Raw genomic sequence first — 19,241 nt, forward strand, 5'->3', positions numbered from 1 at the left:
ATCAGTGTCTTCATAAAGATGAAGATCATTAATTATTAACAGTAACTTATTTAGGTAGTGCTTTGGCACCATCATGTGGCGAATTTAAGACGGGATTCATTGTATTGTTTTTTGTTTTTGTTTTGTTATGTTTTTTGTATATGCGTATACATTTATTTATGATTTGATTTTGTGTTTGTTTAAAAGGAGCAGTAAAGGCTCCAGTTTAGGAAGATTTTAATTTCTGGCAATTATGTCATAGTTTATTAGTTAATTTAGTTCATTTTAATTAGTTTTCAGGGTGGTTCTGTTTTATTAGGTTTAGTTTTTTTTTTATGCTTAGGTGTAGTTTAGTTTTAGTCAGTTTTAGTATTAGTTTTCGTTTATGTATTTATTTTTAATGTGTATTGCTTGTGCATAGTATTGACACGATGGTAAAATGAAAACATCACTTCAGTGTGACACACTTTCAAATTTATTTATTTCAGTTAAGATTTAAATAAATATACTTAAAAATCACATTTGAAATCATCCCCAAAGGCTCATGTGTTAAATTAATTACCAAAGACTAAACGATGGATATTTTTCAGTTTCAGTTAGTGTTCGTTTTTGGCTGGAAGACCTGCATACCGCTCCAAAAAGCATTTTTGTTTTTATTTTATTTCTTCAACGAAATTGTTTTTTAAATTTTAGTTTTGGTTCCAAGAAATACTACAGTATTTGCGTAGTGTGTCGTCTCCTAACACATTTCGTCTACACTCATTGACGCATGCGCACTCGCAAGGTTGCTTGACAACAATCCCATGGATTTAGCGGCATGGCGGCGCCCGACTGCATCTTACGCCGAACACTGGCGCGGTCCAGGATCGCTACAAACCAGGTTCTTACTTTTGGTGTCGTCTGTGAAGTAAATAAAGAGAAAAAAAGAATGCGGAAATGGATGGTGACACTGACATGTTACTAGCGGCTATATGTTGTTGTTTTTCTGTGACCTTTTGTTCCCTTGGCAGTTATTGTTGATTTGTACGAAAAAATGATTGCTGATTGTTGCCACGTTTGTGTGTCTTACTGCTTAATATTAAAAAAAAAAAACGTTACTAGTGGCTATCGGTGCTTGAACCATTTCGTTACTGTCGTACACAAAACATTGAATTTGTTTTAAGCAACTGCTGTAAAAAGGAGACCCGTTGCATGTTGCCAGGTACTCGGTCTAGTTTCATGACTAAAACTAGGTTGCAATTTAACGTAAAGCTTTTATGTTTAGGGGGAGACGTTTATTTTCACTATAATGTTTGTATATGACACCTACTTGTATGTTAGAGTAAAGGGGGCATCTTTTCGAGGTGAGGCATTTCTTTAAAATGGCAGATTATTTGAGGAATGGTGTATATTGGAGTGGATAGGCCAGGCTAAAGCACAAGCGTTTAAAAACAAAAAAATCAACCAACTATTAATCAAGTGCCACTTTATCACTAAATTGTGTCTTCAGCGCTCTCAAGTGGTGTGCAGGGAGACACTTAACCTGTTGGACGTGTTGCGATACACCAGAGACCTGGGCTTCGCCGTCTACTTCCCGCACACCATTTTCACTGGTGAGTACGCCGCCCTGTTTGGGGCCCTCTTGTTCACCTCTGATCCCGGGTCACTTTCGTTTCCAGGCGACAACCTGTACGACATCACGCTTAGCGACGGTGACTGCCGCCTGCGTGTCACTCTGCATCCCAAACTCAACGGGCTGGTGGAGAAGAACGTGCTGCGGCAGGGGACGGCTGTGCGGAACGTCACCCTGGCCCCCGCCATGACGGGCTTGGCGGACCGTGCAGAGGACGAAAGGTAGCCACTTGGCTTGCGCAGGGGTGGAAGGTTTAGGAAGTTTATAAAATCATAAGGCTCTCTGAGAAAGAGGTGGAGTGGAGTGGAGAAGAGAAGAGGCAATAAAACAGGCCAAAGAGTCACATTTCAACCGTTATCTGTGCAGCTTCATCGTGGTCAGCATGGAGGTGAGCGCATTTGAGGCTAACCAGGATTCGGACCAGGACTCGCTGCCTTGGATCGGCTCGTCCGACGAGTCAGGTTAATGAGCTAAACGGCGCCTTATGCTGGCGTGCTATTGGTTGACGTGCGTGTGCTTCAGGTCCACTGCTGGCATACCGTAAAGTCTTTCTGCCGCTGTGGAACAGCAGAGACTATTACGGGCACACCTGGAACAAGACAGCCCCTCCCCAGGAGGATCAGGAGGAGATGGGTGGGTGGACTATGCACACATACCACAGTACATGCGTGATTTTGCTTTCTCCTTTTCTCTCTCATTCTCGTTCTGGCCACAGCTCTCCGTCCCACCACGACCATCAAAAGCCTCCGCCAGGCATTCTTGAGCCACGACGTTTGGGTCATGGGCACCGTCCTGCGGCGGCTGATCGTGCGCGTCACGGCCAAGTCGCACCTGACGTATTACGGGAGGACAGACAGGAACTGCGCGTGCCCCTATCAGGTGGGTGAAGGTGACGGCGTCAAGGGAAGAGAACGCAGCAGCGGTAGCAGCGTTTCACGCACGCTGTGTGCGCAGGCGCTCTTGGAGGCGCACGACCCCTCGGGAAGCGTGTCGCTGGTGTTGTGGAATAGCGTGTGCGTGGACTGGTACCGTGTTCTCAAGCCCGGCGACATCATAAGCTTGAGCCGCTTCCGCGTCAAGCAGCGGTACCACACAGAAGACGACATTGGTACTACCCTCCATTATTTCCTTTTCTTCCATTCCTTCCTTTCATCATTTCCTTGCGCCATGTGCCTTCAGAGCTCAGCATAAATAGCCAGAAACCAGCCGCTCATATCGCTCTGCTTCCCGAGGCGTCCGTGGCGCCCGATTGCCTGCCGCAGCCCGCGACCACCTTCAACTTCTGTGACAGGTATTTCCACGCCCACCGCGGACATTTCTCAACTTCACAATGGTTGCTCAAAGAAGACAAAAAAACCAAACATTTCCACATAAAGTAGCACTAAAAAACTTTTCAACCTTAATAAAATATGTTCATGTCTCTTCTGATGAAACATCGACTTAAAACTAGTTGAATGGTACCTTTGCCATGGCCTGAGGCGGTCTGTATCATTTTTACTGGCATTAAGCAACTTTCAGGAGGATGGTAGGAACACTGCCACACAAAAAAACTACAAATGTGCTGACTGATTTATGGCATACGTTATTTCCACCTTTCCCCATTCACTACAAAGATGGAAGTAATTTTGAATGTTGATGCACGATTACTGTTTTCCTGGCAGAAGCTGCAAAACAACTGAAAAGTTTTGTCTGAGGAGACAAAAAAGAAAAAAGGAAAAGGGAAGCTACCCGATATAAGGGCAGTCAAGGATCAACATTGGCCAAGCTGGTGTGAGTTAAAAAAAAAACGACGCATTGCACTTGTCCTCATAGGAAATGTGGTCTTCCTTCAGACATAACAATACCGCTTTTGTCCATAAGATGTCGCCATAATCAACATAAACTGAAAGTTGCTTAGTGTTGAATTAATAAACAGGTTTAAATTTAAACTGTCCTTACTTAGTAGCACACTATTTTCCTCTCGAGAAACATTAGTGAAATGTTGTCCAATTTGTCGCCTAAAACAGCATATTTGTATAATCCCGGTTTGTTAAAGTGACCAGGCTGTCCACATCAAAGTATGCAGAATCATTTACGACTGTTAAACTACATCTGAAAAGTAATCCGACTCTCGCCAGCTAAACGCTGCTATCTGCTAACGTCGCTAGCTGCTAACACTGGAACCGCGACTAAACAGGCACTGTACAATACAATGTCCGCATAATTAAGGAGGAAGTCAACCCCCCCCCCCCCCCCCCAAGAACTATGCAGCCCCACTACGATATTCTGGTTAATATTGTGTTAGTGGAATATGAGTTAAGCAGCAAAATTTTATCAATATCAGAAGGCGGCCATTTTGCCACTTGCTGTCGAGTGAAAATGACATCACAGTTGCTCAGGTCTCAGTTAACAACCAATCACAGCTCAGCTTCAGAAAACAGGTGAGCTGTGATTGTGTTGTTGATGTCGGTAACAACAGTTTGTGACGGCAGTATAAACGCCCCAAACACAATCTGAGTGACGAGGAACAACCTCAAAATAAAAGCGCACCAAAACATTGACGTACATATTTAGAATTTGGCCTTCTTGTGCTTTTCTTGTCATAGTGAGGAACTTGTGTCTCGCCCTCACGGCGCCCTGTGTGACATCATCGGCTTGCTGACTTTTATGGGGCGCGCCGAGAGGACGAGAAAGGGTGAGGGGCATCGCCGTTGCGACGGGATGCTGACTCGTACCCACTCAATATTCAATCGTGTGCGCCCAGGGTCAGAATTGTTGGAGTATCGCTGGCTGCGGTTGCAGGACGGACGCAGCTCTCGGCCAATCTGGATCCAGCTTTTCTCCACCTCGCAGCCAAAGATGCACCGCAGGCTCCACCCATGTGAGATGAAGTAAAGAAAGAAAGAAAGAATTCAGGAAAGGAAGGTCGGCTAACAAGCAGCATGTGTGTGTGCGCAGTGTCGGTGTTGATGTGCTCGCGTCTGAGGGTGGTCCAGACGGCAGCAGGACTCTTCTACCTGACGAACACGTCGTACACGCAGCTGCACCGCTCAGGTATCAGCTCTATTTGTGACATCGTCATCGCGGCGTCGTGTTAACGGCGGGCTTGATTGACAGGTCAACGCAACCGTTACGGCCATCTGCCGGAAGTCCAGCAGTTCCTCGACTGGTTCCGGCAGCAGGACGAGGATCGCCTCTTGCGCTCGGCTCTGATTGGCGGATACTTCGTGTACCCGTCCCCTCCCGTCTCCTTGGAAGCATACATGAAACAAAGGCAAGGTCAGCTGGCCGACATCTCTGTGCTTGCAAAAGAAATTGAGCAGGTCCTCAATGTTTCTGTCACTCTCATCCACCATCCCGCCCTCCCTCCCTCCCTCCTTCCCTTCCTTCATTCCTTCATTCCTTCCTTCCTCCTTTTTTTTAAGGGGAGCCCGGTTTCCTCCCGGGGGCAGAACTTCTGAGGGAGCTAGATCAACTTTGTTACAGGGAGCGACTCACCTTCTGTATCCAGGCGACCGTTACCATGGTTACATATTGCCGAAGAGGAGAGGTACACACACAAACACACACCAATAACTAAATCGATCGATTGTTTCTATGTAATAATAATTAGATGCAAATTAGGAGGAGCGTTGCATCTTTTGGCGAGATGCGTCATCTCTGTCTTCGCTCTCCTCGGCCGACTCGTCACCACAGATTTTGCCATTGTCACCTGTCAATCAATCGACGCCCTACAGTGGCAGGTAACAGCATTTCCCCCTTCGGCTTTCGACTGAAAATCACAGCACATTTTCTCGGGGTTCATTTAACGACCAATCACGGCTCAGCTGTTGTTTGAGTTTGGTCATGTGACTAGAGCTATCTCTCGAATCTTTTTAAAATCATTATCCTATCAATTATTCCATCGAATAATCGCCATTTATCCACTCAGGTTGAACGGTTAGCAATCATGATTAGCATTAGCGTGCTAGCGATTACCATTTAAGGTAAACAAACTACCATTTAATTCAAAGTCAACTTATCCGATTTGGTCGACTTTGTTTCCCAGCCCTACATGTGAGGTTCGCAAGCTGAGCTGTTAATGGTCGTTATTGAGCCCCGAGCAACAGTGATGTCATTTTGAGTTGACAGCAAGTGGCAAAATGGCCACCCCCTAAGATGAATAAAAGCAGCTGTATTTTGCCCCTTAAAGGTATTAGAGAGGATTTTACTACAAATGAGGTTGTCAGATTCACTTGAAAATCGCTTTATCAACCTGTAACAGACTTGTACTTATGGTTAACAAAAACAAAAAATTCATAAACTGTGGACGTGGCGGTGCTTCGTTGTTGATTGGCTCTGCGTATGTGCCCCCGAGTACGTAGCTTGCGTAGGCCCCTAACGTAACGTGTAACTTCCCTTTTCCCGCATGTTCATTCAAGCGTCCTTTCGTGTTTGTGCTCAGCAGGCTGTCTAAAAGGAAGCTGCTGCTGCACTCGGACACTCCACAAAAGCGGTGAGACTGGGCCACGCCACACTCAAATATGAAGCGTTTCCGGTTGGCCTCGAGTGATGACGTTGTCCCTGTGACTCCGCAGTCGTCCTCGTGCGACCGTCCAGCATGAAGTCAGCAACATGACAAGTGCGTGCGTGTGTGTACACAACAACATGATGTTCATGTGAGTATGCGCTAAGATGTCATCTTGTCCAGCCATTCTTTTCGGGGCCTCCAAGGAGTTTCTCCAAGATACGGACGACGACGATGGAGACGAGGAAGAGGAAGAGGAGGACCAGGCCAACTCGTCGTACGCCACCTGCCCCAGCTCGCCGGATTTCCCACATGTCGCCGTGGAGACGCTGGTGATGCGCTATGACCCCGCCCATCAGAAAGAACAGGTGGTTTCCGTGACGATGGGAGGACGCTTGACCCATGACGCCGTCTTCACCTGCGACCACTACTACACGCTCAGGCTCAAAGGTGTGTGATGTCTGACAGCTGTCCATCTTCCTTCCATTATTCCTTCTTTCTTTCTTTCTGTCCTTTCTGTCTTCCTTCTTTGTTCTTTCCATTCTTCTTTTTTCACATTCCTTCTGTTCTCCTTTCTTTCCTTTATACATTTTTTATTTCCTTTCTTCCTACTTTCCTTGCATTCTTCATTCTTTCATTCATTCGCTTCCTTTTGTCCTTTTCTTTCTTCCTTCCCTTTATTTCTTTTATCCTTTTCTTTCTTCCTTCCCTTTATTTATTTTTCCCAGCTTTCTTTCTTTTGTTCTTTCTTTCTTTCATCCACTTTTCCCTTCTTTTTTCCATTCTTTCTTCCTTTACTGTTTCCTTCTTTGATTACTTTCCCTTTCCTTCTTCTATCCATCCATTTTCTTTTTTCTTACTTTCCTCCCATTTGTCCTTCTTTCATTCCTCCTACCCCTTTTCTTCCGTCCTTTACTCCTTCTTCCTTCCACTCCTCTTTTTATCCTTTACTTTATTCCTTCCCCCTTTTCTTCTTTCTTTTCTGCCTTTACTACTTGCCTACTTTTATCTTCTTTTATTCATTTCTTCCTTCCTTGCTTCTTTCCTTCTTTGACTTATTTCCCTTTCCTTATTCTTTCCTTTCTTGTTTTATCTATCCTGCCCCATCTTTTGATTAATTCTTTCTAGCATTTCTTTCTTTATTCCGTCTTCATTTGTTTCTGAAACGTTTTATCCTTCCTTTTTCCCCTTTAGTTCCATCCATTTCGCTCTTTCTCCCCTTCCTGGCTTTTTTTCTGCCTGTCTTCCTTTTTCTCATTCCATCTTTCCTTCCTTCCTTTTATTCCCTCCTCCCTTCCTTTCTGGTAAACGCACACCGGTACATAACATGTGACATTGACCTCCACAGCTTTGTCGGACGGTGTGTGCATCCCCGCCATCTTTCTCCCTCAGTCGTCCTCTTCCTCCCTCTTGCCACCCTCCCGTTCCCATGACAACACCTGGGCCTCCATTTTGTCCCATGGAGCCTTCTCATCTCACGCACCTCCGCCTTCGCCAGGTGCGTACGCTTACACGCATTCATCACCCAAACTGACTGTCAAAGGTGACGACTGTTCCTGTCTCATTCCGCCAGGTGACCTCATCGCTACGGCAACGCTCCTGACCAATCAAAGGCTGGTGTGCTTGCTGAATGTGTGTAACCTGGGCGGAGACTTGGAGTCAGAGGTGGTGCTAAGTCGGGCCTTTTGTTCAAGTTTTTGAAGTTTACAGTTGTTTCAAGGTCTGATTGTTTGCAAAATAGTTTTTATTGACTTTTTGCACTTTTCAGTATGTTTACAGAAAAACTATTGCACTTTTTACCTTTGTGATTTTGTTGCACTTTATTGTGTTTTCATTAAAAAGTGTTAGCACAGTCGTTTTGGGGACTTATTTTCCTGGCATGGTCAGGCGTGCCTCTGGCAGAGGAATCCCAGCCTGGTGGAGCAGTGCAGGTCATTGAGGCGTCCGTCTGTGTGTAAGTGAGCGCAGTCCTCATCTCCGGACCCCAGGCCATGGTGGGTCCAGCTGTCGGGCTGCCCTGGCCGCCAGTGCCTGAGACAAACAGCCCCCCGCTATTATAAGCGCTTTACTTCCATCAGCGGATTAGACAAGAGTGTGGACAGATGCGGCGCACCTTCGGTTCATGACATAAGGCGTCTGGTTGACCCACTCCCACGACCCCGTCCTCTCATCGCTCAGGCCCACCCAGAAGAAGTGACCCGGCGCGTGCCGTTGCACAAATTCCCACTCCTCGTCCGTCAGGATGATAGCCAAGTGCGACTCGTGTCCGTTGCACCAATCGCGGGCGTCGTGCCAGGACAGCAGCGACCGACTGAACAGGTAACAGCTGGAGCCCACCCTTTCCCAGTTCAGAGGACAGCAGCCGCTGCTTTCTGGCGTCGAACCTTCCAACCACAAGCCTTCAACTGCCCGCTCAGTGTGTGTGTTTGTGTGTGTGTGTAGTGTACCGTTGTTGACGATGTGTTGGATGGAGCATTGGAGAGTGGCTACCGTCCTGCTGATGGTGTCCAACGTGGCGAGCTGCTTCAAGGCCTCAGCGGCTGAAAAGAAAAAACGTCAAATGGTCATCATGTGATTGTGGTATGATGACACAATATGGCATGATTTGCAACACATGTTGTGGCATGGCAAAATAACAGTGGTTTACACAATAACGCAACTTTTGTCAAGACTCACTTGACCGCAGCTCGTCTTGGTTGCTCGCCACCGCAAACTTGAGTCGCTCCAAATCTTTGGCGGCGTCTGCGACATCAACACACGTGCTAACACAACAAAGCATGGTATAGTGCAATATTACATTTTACCAGGGTTATAATAGTTCTGGATTTTTCATTATAGCTAGTTTTATTTTCACTTTTGTTTACTCTTTGTTTAAGTAGTTTTAATTAGTTTTTAGAGCAGGTTTGTTTTTAGTTTTTTAAATGAATGACGATACAGGCTTTATTTTTAGTTTAGTTTTTATTCAATTTAGCATTTTATATATATAAAGTGCAAGATTTTAAAAAAACTGTTGGACCTGCCTTTTGTATGGACGTACAGCAGTACCAAAATAAATATATTTATATGCACCCCAAAAGCTTTTTTATATGAAATTATGTTTATACTTCTTTCTTTTTTTCACAAAAATGTTAAAAAAAAATTGTTTTCCTTTTTCGTATTAAACATAAATACAGAACATTCTTTGACAACCCAATAGAATATGTAAGAAAATGAAAAACACTTTGGGACCTAGAAAGTTGAAGGAAGCTAATGAGTGAAAAGTAAATATTAAAAGTATCACAACAAAATGTGGGGATCCAGTCAGTTAAGGAGGTGTCACACGATAGGCATCCATCTTCTTTGAAATTCATCAGAACTCAGTTGTAACTGTGCAGTTAAGGCTAACCTCCACCTCCCTAAGCTTCTGCTTCCATTGTGCCATATGTGGCTGTGGAGTCGTCCATTTCATTCTCACCGTCTTCCTAGCAATCATCAAGAATATATGTAGCAGGTGTTTTTAATCTCTGGTGTACATATCTTCAAATGGAAGATCAAAAAGGAAGTGTTTTGAAGTGAATAACCAATCAATTCACAGAGCTTGTGAGTAGTTACCAACCATTCCACTCTCTCCCTAGCTATATGTTATAGTTGGGTTAAGTACAAATTTGGATACCACAAAGGGGTCCTAAAGAGTTTCTTATTTTGTTAGCTTTCGTTAACTATAATAAACTGGCATTGCACAGTCGAACGTAACATCATTGTACGACATGATGGCAAAATGGGTGGTTACCTGCAGCGAGCTGCTGAATGCCGCTCAGTGATTGGCTCATGTTGGAAACGCTTTGCTCTGCTGACCACAAGCGATTCGTCATCCTTGAGTCTGTCACACACACACACACACACACACATTTATTTTCTGTGCGTGTAACAGAATTGTCGATAGTTGTGTTCTCTGTGTGTATTTGTGTGCTCACAGCTGGCTCCCAGTGCAATTGTCAGAATCAAGATGGCTGCGACGGTAAGAATGGGAAACAAGCGGCGGGTGAGTCTGGACGCACCTGAGCGAGGGCTGAGAGGAGGATCTGGTACATGGAACAAATGTGAGCTAATACACACATCACATGCGCACATAGTATATACCTGTACACGCAAAGCATGAACACACACAACATACAACACACGACGTTCACACACACCAGACATACTATACGCTGCCATACACAGACAGACACACACACACACACACAATTTATACTTTTGTTCCAAAAGGAGCTGCTGTCGTCGTCGACATCATCGTGATATTCTGTCGTCATGGCGATCAGCTTCTTTGCGTCGTTTTCGTGATGAAGAGGAGCGCACCGACGGATAAAGTCGACATCAGCTGGAGGTGACTGACCGCCGAGCGAACTTTGAACTTGAGCGTCGGCCGTGTGTGTTTGTGTGCATGTGTGTGTGCGACCTGGTGGCAAAACATACCACACCATTCAAATGTACACAGATGTGCTTTATTCGCACAACAACAGCATGGCGGGATTTGATACATGGCACAACATGGCTTGGTCTGACGTAGAATTTGAATGACACGGCATGATACAAAATGACAAAACATGGCACACAAGACACATCACGGCATTCATCCCTCAGTGAGGTCGTCGTTAAAGTGGAGGAGGATGGCGGGCGTGAAAAGATCGCAGTCGAGACGCAGCTTCTGGAGCTTGACGTCATCGTCTGGGACGTTGTTCTGACTTAGGGTCTTGCTCATGTCCAGGCTGGCGCCATTGTGCTTCCACGTGTAGCTGCACGCGTGCGAGTTGTACGGCAGGTAGCGCTCCAGGATCTCCGCCAGCGTCTCCTCAGAACACACCTGTGGGAGAGGAACTGTTAGACTAGCTTAGCACGAATGGTGGGAGACTAGGCTAGGCGGTTGACCTCAAGCCGCTGCTCCTGCGACGTCAGCGTGTTGATGACGCGTATCCACCTGGTCTTGGCGGACAGCCGTCCCACCTCATAGCGCCGGTCCTTCCACCAGGCTGGCGCGATGTCGCTGGCCCAGTCAGACCGCGGCCCGGCCGGCGGGATGTGCACAAAGCGACCCCGCGGCGTGTAGTAGCTCACGCAGTCGGTCAGTGGGTGGACGAACGTCAAGACCTGCACACAGGTGCGTGTGAGTGCTAAAAGGAGTTGTGCAATTAGTCGTTGTATATGCGCACACTCACGTCTTCGGTCTCGGGGTCAAACCAGCTGCTGATGTCCTTGCCTGCAAACTCCATGATGGGCAGCAGCAAAACATCACCTGGGGGAAATTATTAACAATATTATAGCGTGAATGCTGAAGAGCATTTTCCTGTAATTTACATGACATTTTCAAATGAAAGGAGACATTTTCCAATTTACATAATCATTCCACATTTCTCAATCGACTCAAACCATTTCAACGTCAAACGGTTCAGCTCATTTAGGGCATCAATATTACTATTTTTTACATCCAAATTAACATTCCATTATCATTCTAACACTAAAATACCCAAAGCATTCTCTAGTTATAATTATTTTTATAATACTCCGATGGTCATGCTGCTTACCCTCATGCTGCTTCATCAGGGGGGTCAGGTCACACACTTTGCCCAGGAAGGAAACCCACAGGTTGGCCGCTGTGTTGTGAGCTGACACCTGAGCAGGCGTGAAGAAGCGTGGCCTTTTTGGCATCAACTCCACCGAAATTAAGCAATTAAAAAGCGACAAAAAGCTACCTCTATATTGTTGCTAGGTTACCATGACAACAAGGGACGGGGCTCACAACCTTTTTTTTTATGGTGGCAAAAGACAGCTAAGAAGCCAGCCCTCATCCCAGCAGAATAATACAAAGGATATTTATTTTTAATTAAATCATGAGTTGCCACAGCACCCTGTAGGTTGACAAAAAAAATCAAATAATGAAAGTGTGTGACGTGGCAAACGAGAACATTCGGTAGCCCCAGGACACAGAAAAAAATACCGTTTATCTTCCTGTGATTGGCTCGTTCGTCGACCCGCCCGATTGGCAAGGAGCTCCCGTCAGCTAAAGCTGTCAAGCTTCTTATTGGTCGCTGCGTCTAAGAGATGGGCGGCCAATCATTCCCCGGTGACGTGTTTACGGAGCGCTGGGTTTGTTGTCCGACCAGCAAATACGCATTTTCATAGCGTCATAAGGTGTTTTAAAGTAGTCCCAGCAGTCCTTAATTGGACAATGAGAACGTAAATCGCGAACCCCTGAGACGTGGCAAAGTTTAGGTCCACATTCGCGAAGTTTCTGTAGGCCGAGGATAGGAAATAAATCACATCTGTTTTCTTGTGATTGTCAAGAAGCCCCGTCGATCAAAGCTATCGTGCTTCTCATTGGCCGCCGTGTCGAGATGGGCGGCCAATCGCTTTCCGTTGACGTTTACGTGCCAACTGGGATAGTTGTCCTCGCGAGATTTCATCAGGCTTCCGTCAGAGCTGCGAAAGTGGGAGAGGAGAGGAGTGCAGAGAAGTGGAGTAATTTGCGATGGAACGAAGTCGTTTACATCGACAAATGGCCGCTGCCATGTCTTCTTGGCTTCTCGGCTTGCTAACACTCGGCGTAATACTCCACGCTTCCTCCGGGGTTCAACCGCGGAGCCTCTCGCCAGGTAAGGCCGCTCTGGAGGGTCTCCAGGCGGACCAGGCGGACCGCCGTGCTCTACTGAAGTCTTTCCACACTTTTCCTGCTTCTTGCCCTCTCCCACTAAACGCTTTCCGCGCATCTTACGTCGCTGTAACTTACTTCATATTGTCGTTTTCCACTTGCTTCAACTCTTATGAGTCACTCTTGACTCTCCACCAGGTGGCGCTACAGTGAACCCCTAGCTTGCATATTCGTATAAATCGGGTGGCCAAGTTCGGTCCTCGAGAGCCCCTATCCAGCCTGTTTTCCATGTTTCTTTCCACTAACACATCTGATTCATGATCAGGATCGTTATCAGGCTTCTGCAAAACTTGTTGATTAGCTGATCATTAGATTCAGCTGGGCTGAAGGAGGGAGACATGGAAACAGGCTCTTTAGGGGCTCTCGAGGACCGAACTTCGCCACCACTGCAAGATAATTTATCATCTATTATTCGTGAAAAAACATAACGATTCACTGTTTTCGTGTTTAGACCCAAGCCATGTATAATATAAAAATACAATACTGCCTTTGCACCATCTGGTGGCATTTTGCTGCTGAGCAACCACATTGAATGGAGGCGATAAAGGGTCAGCTTCTTTGGCTCTAGAATGCATTATACAATATATAATTCTCCCTCTGGTTGGATGCCCAGGTCTCAAGGGATTAAGTGAGGGAGGCTAGGCTAGCAAAAGACTGTGTTCACGGGAACGACTACAAATTGCATTGTTTTAAACGGTCCTGAGTACTCGTCCTTCCACACTTTTTCCCACCTCAGTGTGGAATTCCTTCTTCTGGAAATTTACAACATGCATGTGTGTGTATGCAGAGAATCTCCTGGTCATCACAGCTGCAACGGAGGAGACAGACGGCTTTGTGCGCTTCATGAAGACGGCCAGAGAGTTCAACTACACTGTGAAGGTAACCCAGTGACGACCACGATGATGATGATGATCATCGTCATTTGATGGTTAATGATGGTGATGCTGGGGGTCAGGTTCTAGGCCTGGGGGAAGAGTGGAAAGGGGGCGACATTGCTCGTACGGTGGGCGGTGGGCAAAAGGTGCGCTGGCTGAAAAAGGAGCTGCTCAAACACTCTCAGCAGGAGGACCTGGTGGTCTTGTTCGTGGACAGGTAACGCCCACCTTGCTGTTTCAAGGCACTGGCCCGGTTTTCAAGTGAAACCCCTTTGTCTCGACTTTCAGCTACGATGTCGTATTTGCTTCGGGTCCTGAGGAACTCCTGTACAAGTTCTCGCGGCTGGGACACCGCGTGGTGTTCTCTGCCGAGGGCTTCTGCTGGCCGGACCAGAGGCTGGCTTCCAAGTACCCCACCGTGCATTCTGGGAAACGCTACCTCAACTCAGGAGGTAGGAGAGCACCACTTGGTCATTGTTGAGAAGCTTTAGGCTCATTTCAGGATTTTTGCTGGCTCTTGTTTTGCTTCTCAGACTTGGCTAGAATGGGTTTGACGGAAAAATGCTGATGTTATTCTGAGTCGAATTTGAAATCTGATTGGTTCAAGAAGTGGTCCCAGTGCTTATATAGTCTAAGCCAGGTGTTCTTAACCTTTTTGACATTGGAGTCTAACTTTTTCCATTTAACTTATTATTGTCATATTATGTTGGTTTATGTACCGTATGCAGACTAGAATTGTAAATGTGATGGTTTTTGATTTTGTGAAGCACATTGTGAATCCTCTCTGCCAGAAGTAACCAAAAATTAACTTCATTGCAAATTCGTCAGGGTTCATCGGCTTCGCACCGGATGTCAGCACCATAGTCCAGCAGTGGAAGTTAAAAGACAACGACGATGACCAGCTCTTCTACACAAAAATCTACTTGGACCAGAAGCAGCGGGTAAAATGGCGTCCGGTCTCCCACAGTGACGTCATTAGCGCGTTCTATTTTGAAACTGTTGCTTTTTTTTCTTCTTTTTCTCACCTTCAGACCAAATTCAACATCTCGCTGGACCACCGCTCCAGAATCTTCCAGAACCTCAACGGCGCCGTTGGTGAGACCTCGCTAACTGTCAGTTGTGTTATAAAGCGAGCTGTTACTCATTACGCTCACTGGATTCTCGATGTCGGTTTTGCCAGATGAAGTCGTCCTCAAGTTTGAGAGGGCCAGGGTCCGCGTGAGGAACGTTGCCTACGACACACTTCCTGTTGTCATTCACGGCAACGGACCCACCAAGGTAGGTTTGCTCAACACTTTCACCACCAAAGAACATTTTCACAAAGTAGATATCATTGTTGTATCTCACTTTATCTCACTGTCATAGATAAATGAACTAAGATACATCTTGTAAAATCATAATAATTTTGAGACCAATAAACCGTGATGTCACTCGTGCTCTGCAGCTGCAACTCAACTATCTGGCCAACTACGTCCCAACAGCATGGACATACGAGGAGGGTTGTGGCAACTGTGACGACAACCTACTTTTCTTTGATGAAACTGACGTGTGTAAGCCGCCGCTACTGCTGCTTTATGTGCGAAAGGACCATATCAAGATTTTTTTTGTGTGTGTGTGTGTGTGTGTGTGTGTGTGTGTGTGTGTGTGTGTGTGTGTGTGTGTGTGTGTGTGTGTGTGTGTGTGTGTGTGTGTGTGTGTGTGTGTGTGTGTGTGTGTGTGTGTGTGTGTGTGTGTGTGTGTGTGTGTGTGTGTGTGTGTGTGTGTGTGTGTGTGTGTGTGTGTGTGTGTGTGTGTGTGTGTGTGTGTGTGTGTGTGTGTGTGTGTGTGTGTGTGTGTGTGTGTGTGTGTGTGTGTGTGTGTGTGTGTGTGTGTGTGTGTGTGTGTGTGTGTGTGTGTGTGTGTGTGTGTGTGTGTGTGTGTGTGTGTGTGTGTGTGATTTCAGGACCAGGACATGCCGCTGGTGCACGTGGCCGTGTTCATCCATCACGCCACGCCCTTCATGGAAGACTTCCTCGAGCGGCTGACCACACTCAACTACCCTCTATCACGCCTCCACCTCTTCATCCATAACAACGTGAGTCTGTGGAGTAGCTTCTGAACCGCTCGTTTTGATGAATATAGAGAATGTGTTTTTTGTAAAAAAAGTGGTTGGCAATGCTGAAGAGCTAGCTGACATGCTAACGTATAGCAAAAAATATAAGATGAGAATGGAAAGCAAATGTCCTCAGTGAGCTGAGGCTGCAAGGGTTTAAATTGGTCTAGAAATGCGGAAGAGTAAGGTAAATGTGTAAAGTGTCTTGTAATTTGGGAACTTTGATGTGAAAATCTGAAATGTGAAAAATCGAATAAAAGATGTCCTGAAGAGCGGAAATTTTTTAAAGGGATACTTGACTCGTTCAGCCATTTTCAGCAGTAAAAAGTTAATATTTTGTCAAGAATTAATTTGATAACTTTGTTATTTTTCATGTACAATTAATACCTTTAAAAACGAATTGATCTACTTGCTGTCAACTGAAGATGACATCACCTGTGCTGAGGAAATTGGTAACGACCAATCATTGCTCACCTGTTTTCTGGGTTTGCAAACTGAGCCATGATTTGTTGTTACCTACTTCTTCAGCACAGCTAATGTCGTCTTCAGTCGACTGCAAGTGGAAAAATCGTTTTTAAAAGTGTAATTGTACATGAAAAATAATGAAGATAACGAATGAATTCTGGACAAAAATATTAACTTTTGTGCTGAAAATGGCTCAATGAGTCAAATATCCCTTTAAAGTTGTAATGGTTTGAATTTGTGATGTTAATTTTATCGTAAAGAGGTAAATAAATAAATAAAATTGAATGTCCTTGAATAAGTATCAAAATATGGAAGGATGTGTTAAGTTTGAAAAGCATCTGCATTCACTTCAATAGTATTTATATTTTTCTTGCACAATTAGCAAAATGTGTTTCCCCGTTGGCAGGTGGTGTACCACGAGCGCCACATTCACGAGTTCTGGCAGCGTCACCGTTCTCTGTTTCCCGACGCCGTGCTGGTTGGACCCGAGGAGAACCTGAAGGAGGACCAGGCTCGCAAGATGGCTGTGTGAGTGCACGACCAGTCACGGCGAGCTTGGCTGCTTCCGAAGCTGAGCTTGCCACTGTGCATGTCCGTAGGAAGGCGTGTCGGAAAGATTCCCGTTGCGAATACTACTTCAGCATCGACTCGGATGTTGTTTTGACCAACCCTGACATCCTGAGGATTCTCATGGAGGAGAACAAGTAAGCGTGAAATGTGCTTGGTTTAGCCAGGATATTATTAATATTATTATTCCCGTTGAACGAATGCCGGAATGTTTTCCAGGTCTGTCATCGCACCCATGCTATCCAAACCCGGGAAGCTGTGGAGCAACTTCTGGGGCGCGCTGAGCGCTGAAGGCTTCTACTCCAGATCGGAAGACTACATCGAGATCGTTCAAGGGAAGCGGATGTGAGTCTCTGTGACCATCTCGCCCCCTCTCAGCCACCCGGCCCACTCGATCACTTACCCTGCTCGCGTGTGTGTGTGTTGGCAGCGGCCTGTGGAACGTTCCATACATGTCCCAGGCCTATCTGATCAAAGGCAGCGTGCTGCGATCCAAACTGTCCAAACTCAATCTGTACGAGGACCCCAACTTGGACCCGGACATGGCGTTCTGTCGGAGGGTTCGAGAGCAGGTAGCTGTCATTGCTTGCTGGAAAAAAAATAATACAACTGGAAACATAACCCTCAATGTATCCTACCCACCGACAGGGAGTGTTCATGTTCGTGTCCAATCGTGACGAGTTTGGCCGTCTGGTGTCATCCAACAACTTCAACACGTCCAGGCTGCACCCAGACATGTGGCAGATCTTTGACAACCCTCTGGTGCCCTTAACAGACACAAACACTTCACACAAGCACCTCAATATTCGCTGGTTTGTGTAATTGTCACTAATTGTTTGTCCTATGGCAGGACTGGAGGGCCAAGTACGTCAATGTGAACTACTCCAAGATCTTTGAGGACCCTAAGAGCTTTGTGGAGCAGGTTAATGGCCATTGTTTTATTTATTTGTTTATTTATTATTATTATTATTAATTATTCTGTGGACCATTTTTGTGCTGGTACAGCCGTGTCCGGACGTGTACTGGTTCCCGGCCTTTTCGGAAAAAATGTGCGACCACCTAGTGGAGACCATGGAAGACTGCGGCGAATGGTCCGGCGGCAAACACAAGGTAAACCCCCACGGCCTCGTCACGAATCCACGCGCCAGACTTCACAAGATGGTCGAAGGTGATATATGGCGCTGGCTCTTTGTGTGCATGTGTCACGCAGGACGAGCGTCTGGCCGGCGGCTACGAGAATGTTCCCACTGTGGACATCCACATGAATCAAATTGGATTTGAGAAAGAATGGCTCAAGTTTCTTAAAGAGTACATATCGCCCATCACGGAAAAACTCTATCCCGGATACTCGCCTAAGGTACGAGCGACGTTGACTCTTTAGAGTCTTAACAAACCTGTTCTGACTCTCCTACAAATTATTTAACACTATAAAGATTTCCTTGATTTCTTGTGCCACATGCAGGCTCAAGCTATAATGAATTTCGTGGTGCGCTACCGTCCCGACGAGCAGCCGTCTTTGCGGCCACATCACGACTCGTCCACGTTCACCATCAACATCGCCCTCAACAACAAGAACATTGACTACCAGGTACTTGTGCTGACCATGTTGGCATCAGCTTAGCTTAGTTTAGCTCACCTCCAGGCTTGACCAACTGATTTGTGTGCGTGTGTCAGGGCGGAGGTTGCCGGTTCCTGCGTTACGACTGCAATGTGGAGTCACCCAGGAAGGGCTGGTCCTTCATGCACCCCGGCCGCCTGACGCACTACCACGAGGGTCTGCCCACCACCAGCGGAACCAGGTACATCATGGTGTCCTTTGTCGACCCCTAGACCTGTGAAAGGAGAAACATAAGGAGCTCCGGGATTTCACTTCTCTAGCATTTTGGAGGGAATTTTCTATTTTTTTATGGGATCGTTTTGTCACAGTTGTGCCTTTTTCTTGAAACTCCAACACACTGTGTGTGCATGTGACTTTTAAGGCATTTTAGAAAGAGTGAACAAGATTTAAGTGTTGAATTTCCTTTTAACCGTGGTCATGTAAGTGGGGCTCTTCCGTGGACTATTTATATTTGACAAAGAAAGGATCCACCTCCATGCTTGGCTTTGTATAAACTGCTTTAAATTATTTAAAAGTGAATGTATTAACTTTTAAGAATTTTTAGACAAAATGAAAATACTCCAAGCTCTTGTGATTTTATCCCAATTGTATTGGATCAAGAGCACCACTGACCAGTGAGAATGTGAGCCGTGTTGTTGTAACGGTGTAAAGAAAAGTGCTATACAAATAAAGTACAGACTTAAAATGTATTTTCTGTTTCTTTTTTAGCGAAGCAAACAAACACAATGAAAACCCATACAGGCACATTTAGATAAATTTTAGTGCTCATTATATATCATGTATTTTAACCCTCATCCTCATGCCTTCCTCTGACATTTGTGTCAAATTTGAAGACCACCGTGTTAGTTCTTTTGACATTTAA

The 19,241-nt window shown here is 45.8% G+C and overlaps 4 protein-coding genes across 11 annotated transcripts; 2 read left to right on the top strand and 2 right to left on the bottom strand.

Annotated features, from left to right (window-relative positions):
- Positions 1-742: 742 nt before the first annotated feature.
- LOC147159929 (RPA-related protein RADX) lies at positions 743-7,931 on the top strand. 6 transcript variants are annotated; one of them, XM_086058887.1, is made up of 19 exons: positions 743-859; positions 1,469-1,571; positions 1,638-1,812; positions 1,958-2,052; positions 2,114-2,224; positions 2,307-2,470; positions 2,546-2,699; positions 2,771-2,882; positions 4,177-4,265; positions 4,335-4,451; positions 4,529-4,624; positions 4,688-4,849; positions 4,996-5,120; positions 5,195-5,313; positions 6,018-6,065; positions 6,148-6,191; positions 6,261-6,527; positions 7,426-7,575; positions 7,651-7,931. In XM_086058887.1, the coding sequence occupies exons 1-19, from the start codon at positions 797-799 to the stop codon at positions 7,776-7,778; spliced, it is 2,322 nt and encodes a 773-aa protein (XP_085915013.1). In that variant the 5' UTR covers positions 743-796; the 3' UTR covers positions 7,779-7,931. The 6 variants fall into 6 exon arrangements, 4 of the variants coding, with proteins under 4 accessions (XP_085915013.1, XP_085915011.1, XP_085915012.1 ...); XM_086058885.1 differs by having other exon boundaries at positions 2,307-2,699; positions 6,015-6,065; XM_086058886.1 differs by having other exon boundaries at positions 2,307-2,699.
- asgr1a (asialoglycoprotein receptor 1a) lies at positions 7,804-10,480 on the bottom strand. Of its 2 annotated transcripts, none has more exons than XM_086058892.1 (7): positions 10,312-10,480; positions 10,031-10,138; positions 9,847-9,936; positions 8,754-8,819; positions 8,525-8,617; positions 8,191-8,461; positions 7,804-8,108 (listed from the first exon to the last, which is right to left on the bottom strand). In XM_086058892.1, the coding sequence occupies exons 1-7, from the start codon at positions 10,367-10,369 to the stop codon at positions 7,961-7,963; spliced, it is 834 nt and encodes a 277-aa protein (XP_085915018.1). In that variant the 5' UTR covers positions 10,370-10,480; the 3' UTR covers positions 7,804-7,960. The 2 variants fall into 2 exon arrangements, with proteins under 2 accessions (XP_085915018.1, XP_085915017.1); XM_086058891.1 differs by having other exon boundaries at positions 10,303-10,473.
- A 59-nt stretch (positions 10,481-10,539) lies between these two features.
- On the bottom strand, positions 10,540-12,458 carry cyb5d1 (cytochrome b5 domain containing 1). 2 transcript variants are annotated; one of them, XM_086058894.1, is made up of 5 exons: positions 12,052-12,458; positions 11,639-11,726; positions 11,273-11,349; positions 10,986-11,204; positions 10,540-10,920 (listed from the first exon to the last, which is right to left on the bottom strand). In XM_086058894.1, the coding sequence occupies exons 2-5, from the start codon at positions 11,652-11,654 to the stop codon at positions 10,690-10,692; spliced, it is 543 nt and encodes a 180-aa protein (XP_085915020.1). In that variant the 5' UTR covers positions 11,655-11,726; positions 12,052-12,458; the 3' UTR covers positions 10,540-10,689. The 2 variants fall into 2 exon arrangements, with proteins under 2 accessions (XP_085915020.1, XP_085915019.1); XM_086058893.1 differs by lacking the exon at positions 12,052-12,458 and having other exon boundaries at positions 11,639-12,043.
- Positions 12,459-12,497: 39 nt separating this feature from the next.
- On the top strand, positions 12,498-19,068 carry plod3 (procollagen-lysine, 2-oxoglutarate 5-dioxygenase 3). The gene is made up of 19 exons (XM_086058890.1): positions 12,498-12,706; positions 13,550-13,641; positions 13,718-13,854; positions 13,926-14,089; positions 14,466-14,578; positions 14,669-14,732; positions 14,818-14,915; positions 15,082-15,183; positions 15,580-15,711; positions 16,601-16,722; positions 16,794-16,898; positions 16,981-17,106; positions 17,192-17,333; positions 17,410-17,523; positions 17,612-17,683; positions 17,767-17,871; positions 17,972-18,118; positions 18,224-18,349; positions 18,436-19,068. The coding sequence occupies exons 1-19, from the start codon at positions 12,583-12,585 to the stop codon at positions 18,589-18,591; spliced, it is 2,241 nt and encodes a 746-aa protein (XP_085915016.1). The 5' UTR covers positions 12,498-12,582; the 3' UTR covers positions 18,592-19,068.
- Positions 19,069-19,241: the final 173 nt, after the last annotated feature.

This window comes from Leptonotus elevatus, chromosome 17 (assembly GCF_054856555.1).
Source record: "Leptonotus elevatus isolate MCC_2025b chromosome 17, RoL_Lele_1.0, whole genome shotgun sequence".
In the NCBI taxonomy this organism is placed as follows: domain Eukaryota; kingdom Metazoa; phylum Chordata; class Actinopteri; order Syngnathiformes; family Syngnathidae; genus Leptonotus; species Leptonotus elevatus.

Bases quoted from the DNA above. Each gene is read 5' to 3' on its own strand.
- LOC147159929 (XM_086058885.1), top strand. From the start codon at position 797: ATGGCGGCGCCCGACTGCATCTTACGCCGAACACTGGCGCGGTCCAGG. The intron at 2,225-2,306 runs GTGGGTGGACTA...TTCTGGCCACAG, and splicing joins GGAGGATCAGGAGGAGATGG to CTCTCCGTCCCACCACGACC. The intron at 6,528-7,425 runs GTGTGTGATGTC...TGACCTCCACAG, and splicing joins CTACACGCTCAGGCTCAAAG to CTTTGTCGGACGGTGTGTGC.
- asgr1a (XM_086058891.1), bottom strand. From the start codon at position 10,369: ATGACGACAGAATATCACGATGATGTCGACGACGACAGCAGCTCCTTT. The intron at 9,937-10,030 runs GTGAGCACACAA...TGTGTGTGACAG, and splicing joins AATTGCACTGGGAGCCAGCT to ACTCAAGGATGACGAATCGC. The intron at 8,462-8,524 runs GTACACTACACA...TGTGGTTGGAAG, and splicing joins CCAACACATCGTCAACAACG to GTTCGACGCCAGAAAGCAGC.
- cyb5d1 (XM_086058893.1), bottom strand. From the start codon at position 11,762: ATGCCAAAAAGGCCACGCTTCTTCACGCCTGCTCAGGTGTCAGCTCAC. The intron at 11,350-11,638 runs GTAAGCAGCATG...AATTTCCCCCAG, and splicing joins CCTGATGAAGCAGCATGAGG to GTGATGTTTTGCTGCTGCCC. The intron at 10,921-10,985 runs GTCAACCGCCTA...CCTCTCCCACAG, and splicing joins CGCAGGAGCAGCGGCTTGAG to GTGTGTTCTGAGGAGACGCT.
- plod3 (XM_086058890.1), top strand. From the start codon at position 12,583: ATGGAACGAAGTCGTTTACATCGACAAATGGCCGCTGCCATGTCTTCT. The intron at 14,579-14,668 runs GTAAAATGGCGT...TCTCACCTTCAG, and splicing joins ACTTGGACCAGAAGCAGCGG to ACCAAATTCAACATCTCGCT. The intron at 15,712-16,600 runs GTGAGTCTGTGG...CCCCGTTGGCAG, and splicing joins ACCTCTTCATCCATAACAAC to GTGGTGTACCACGAGCGCCA.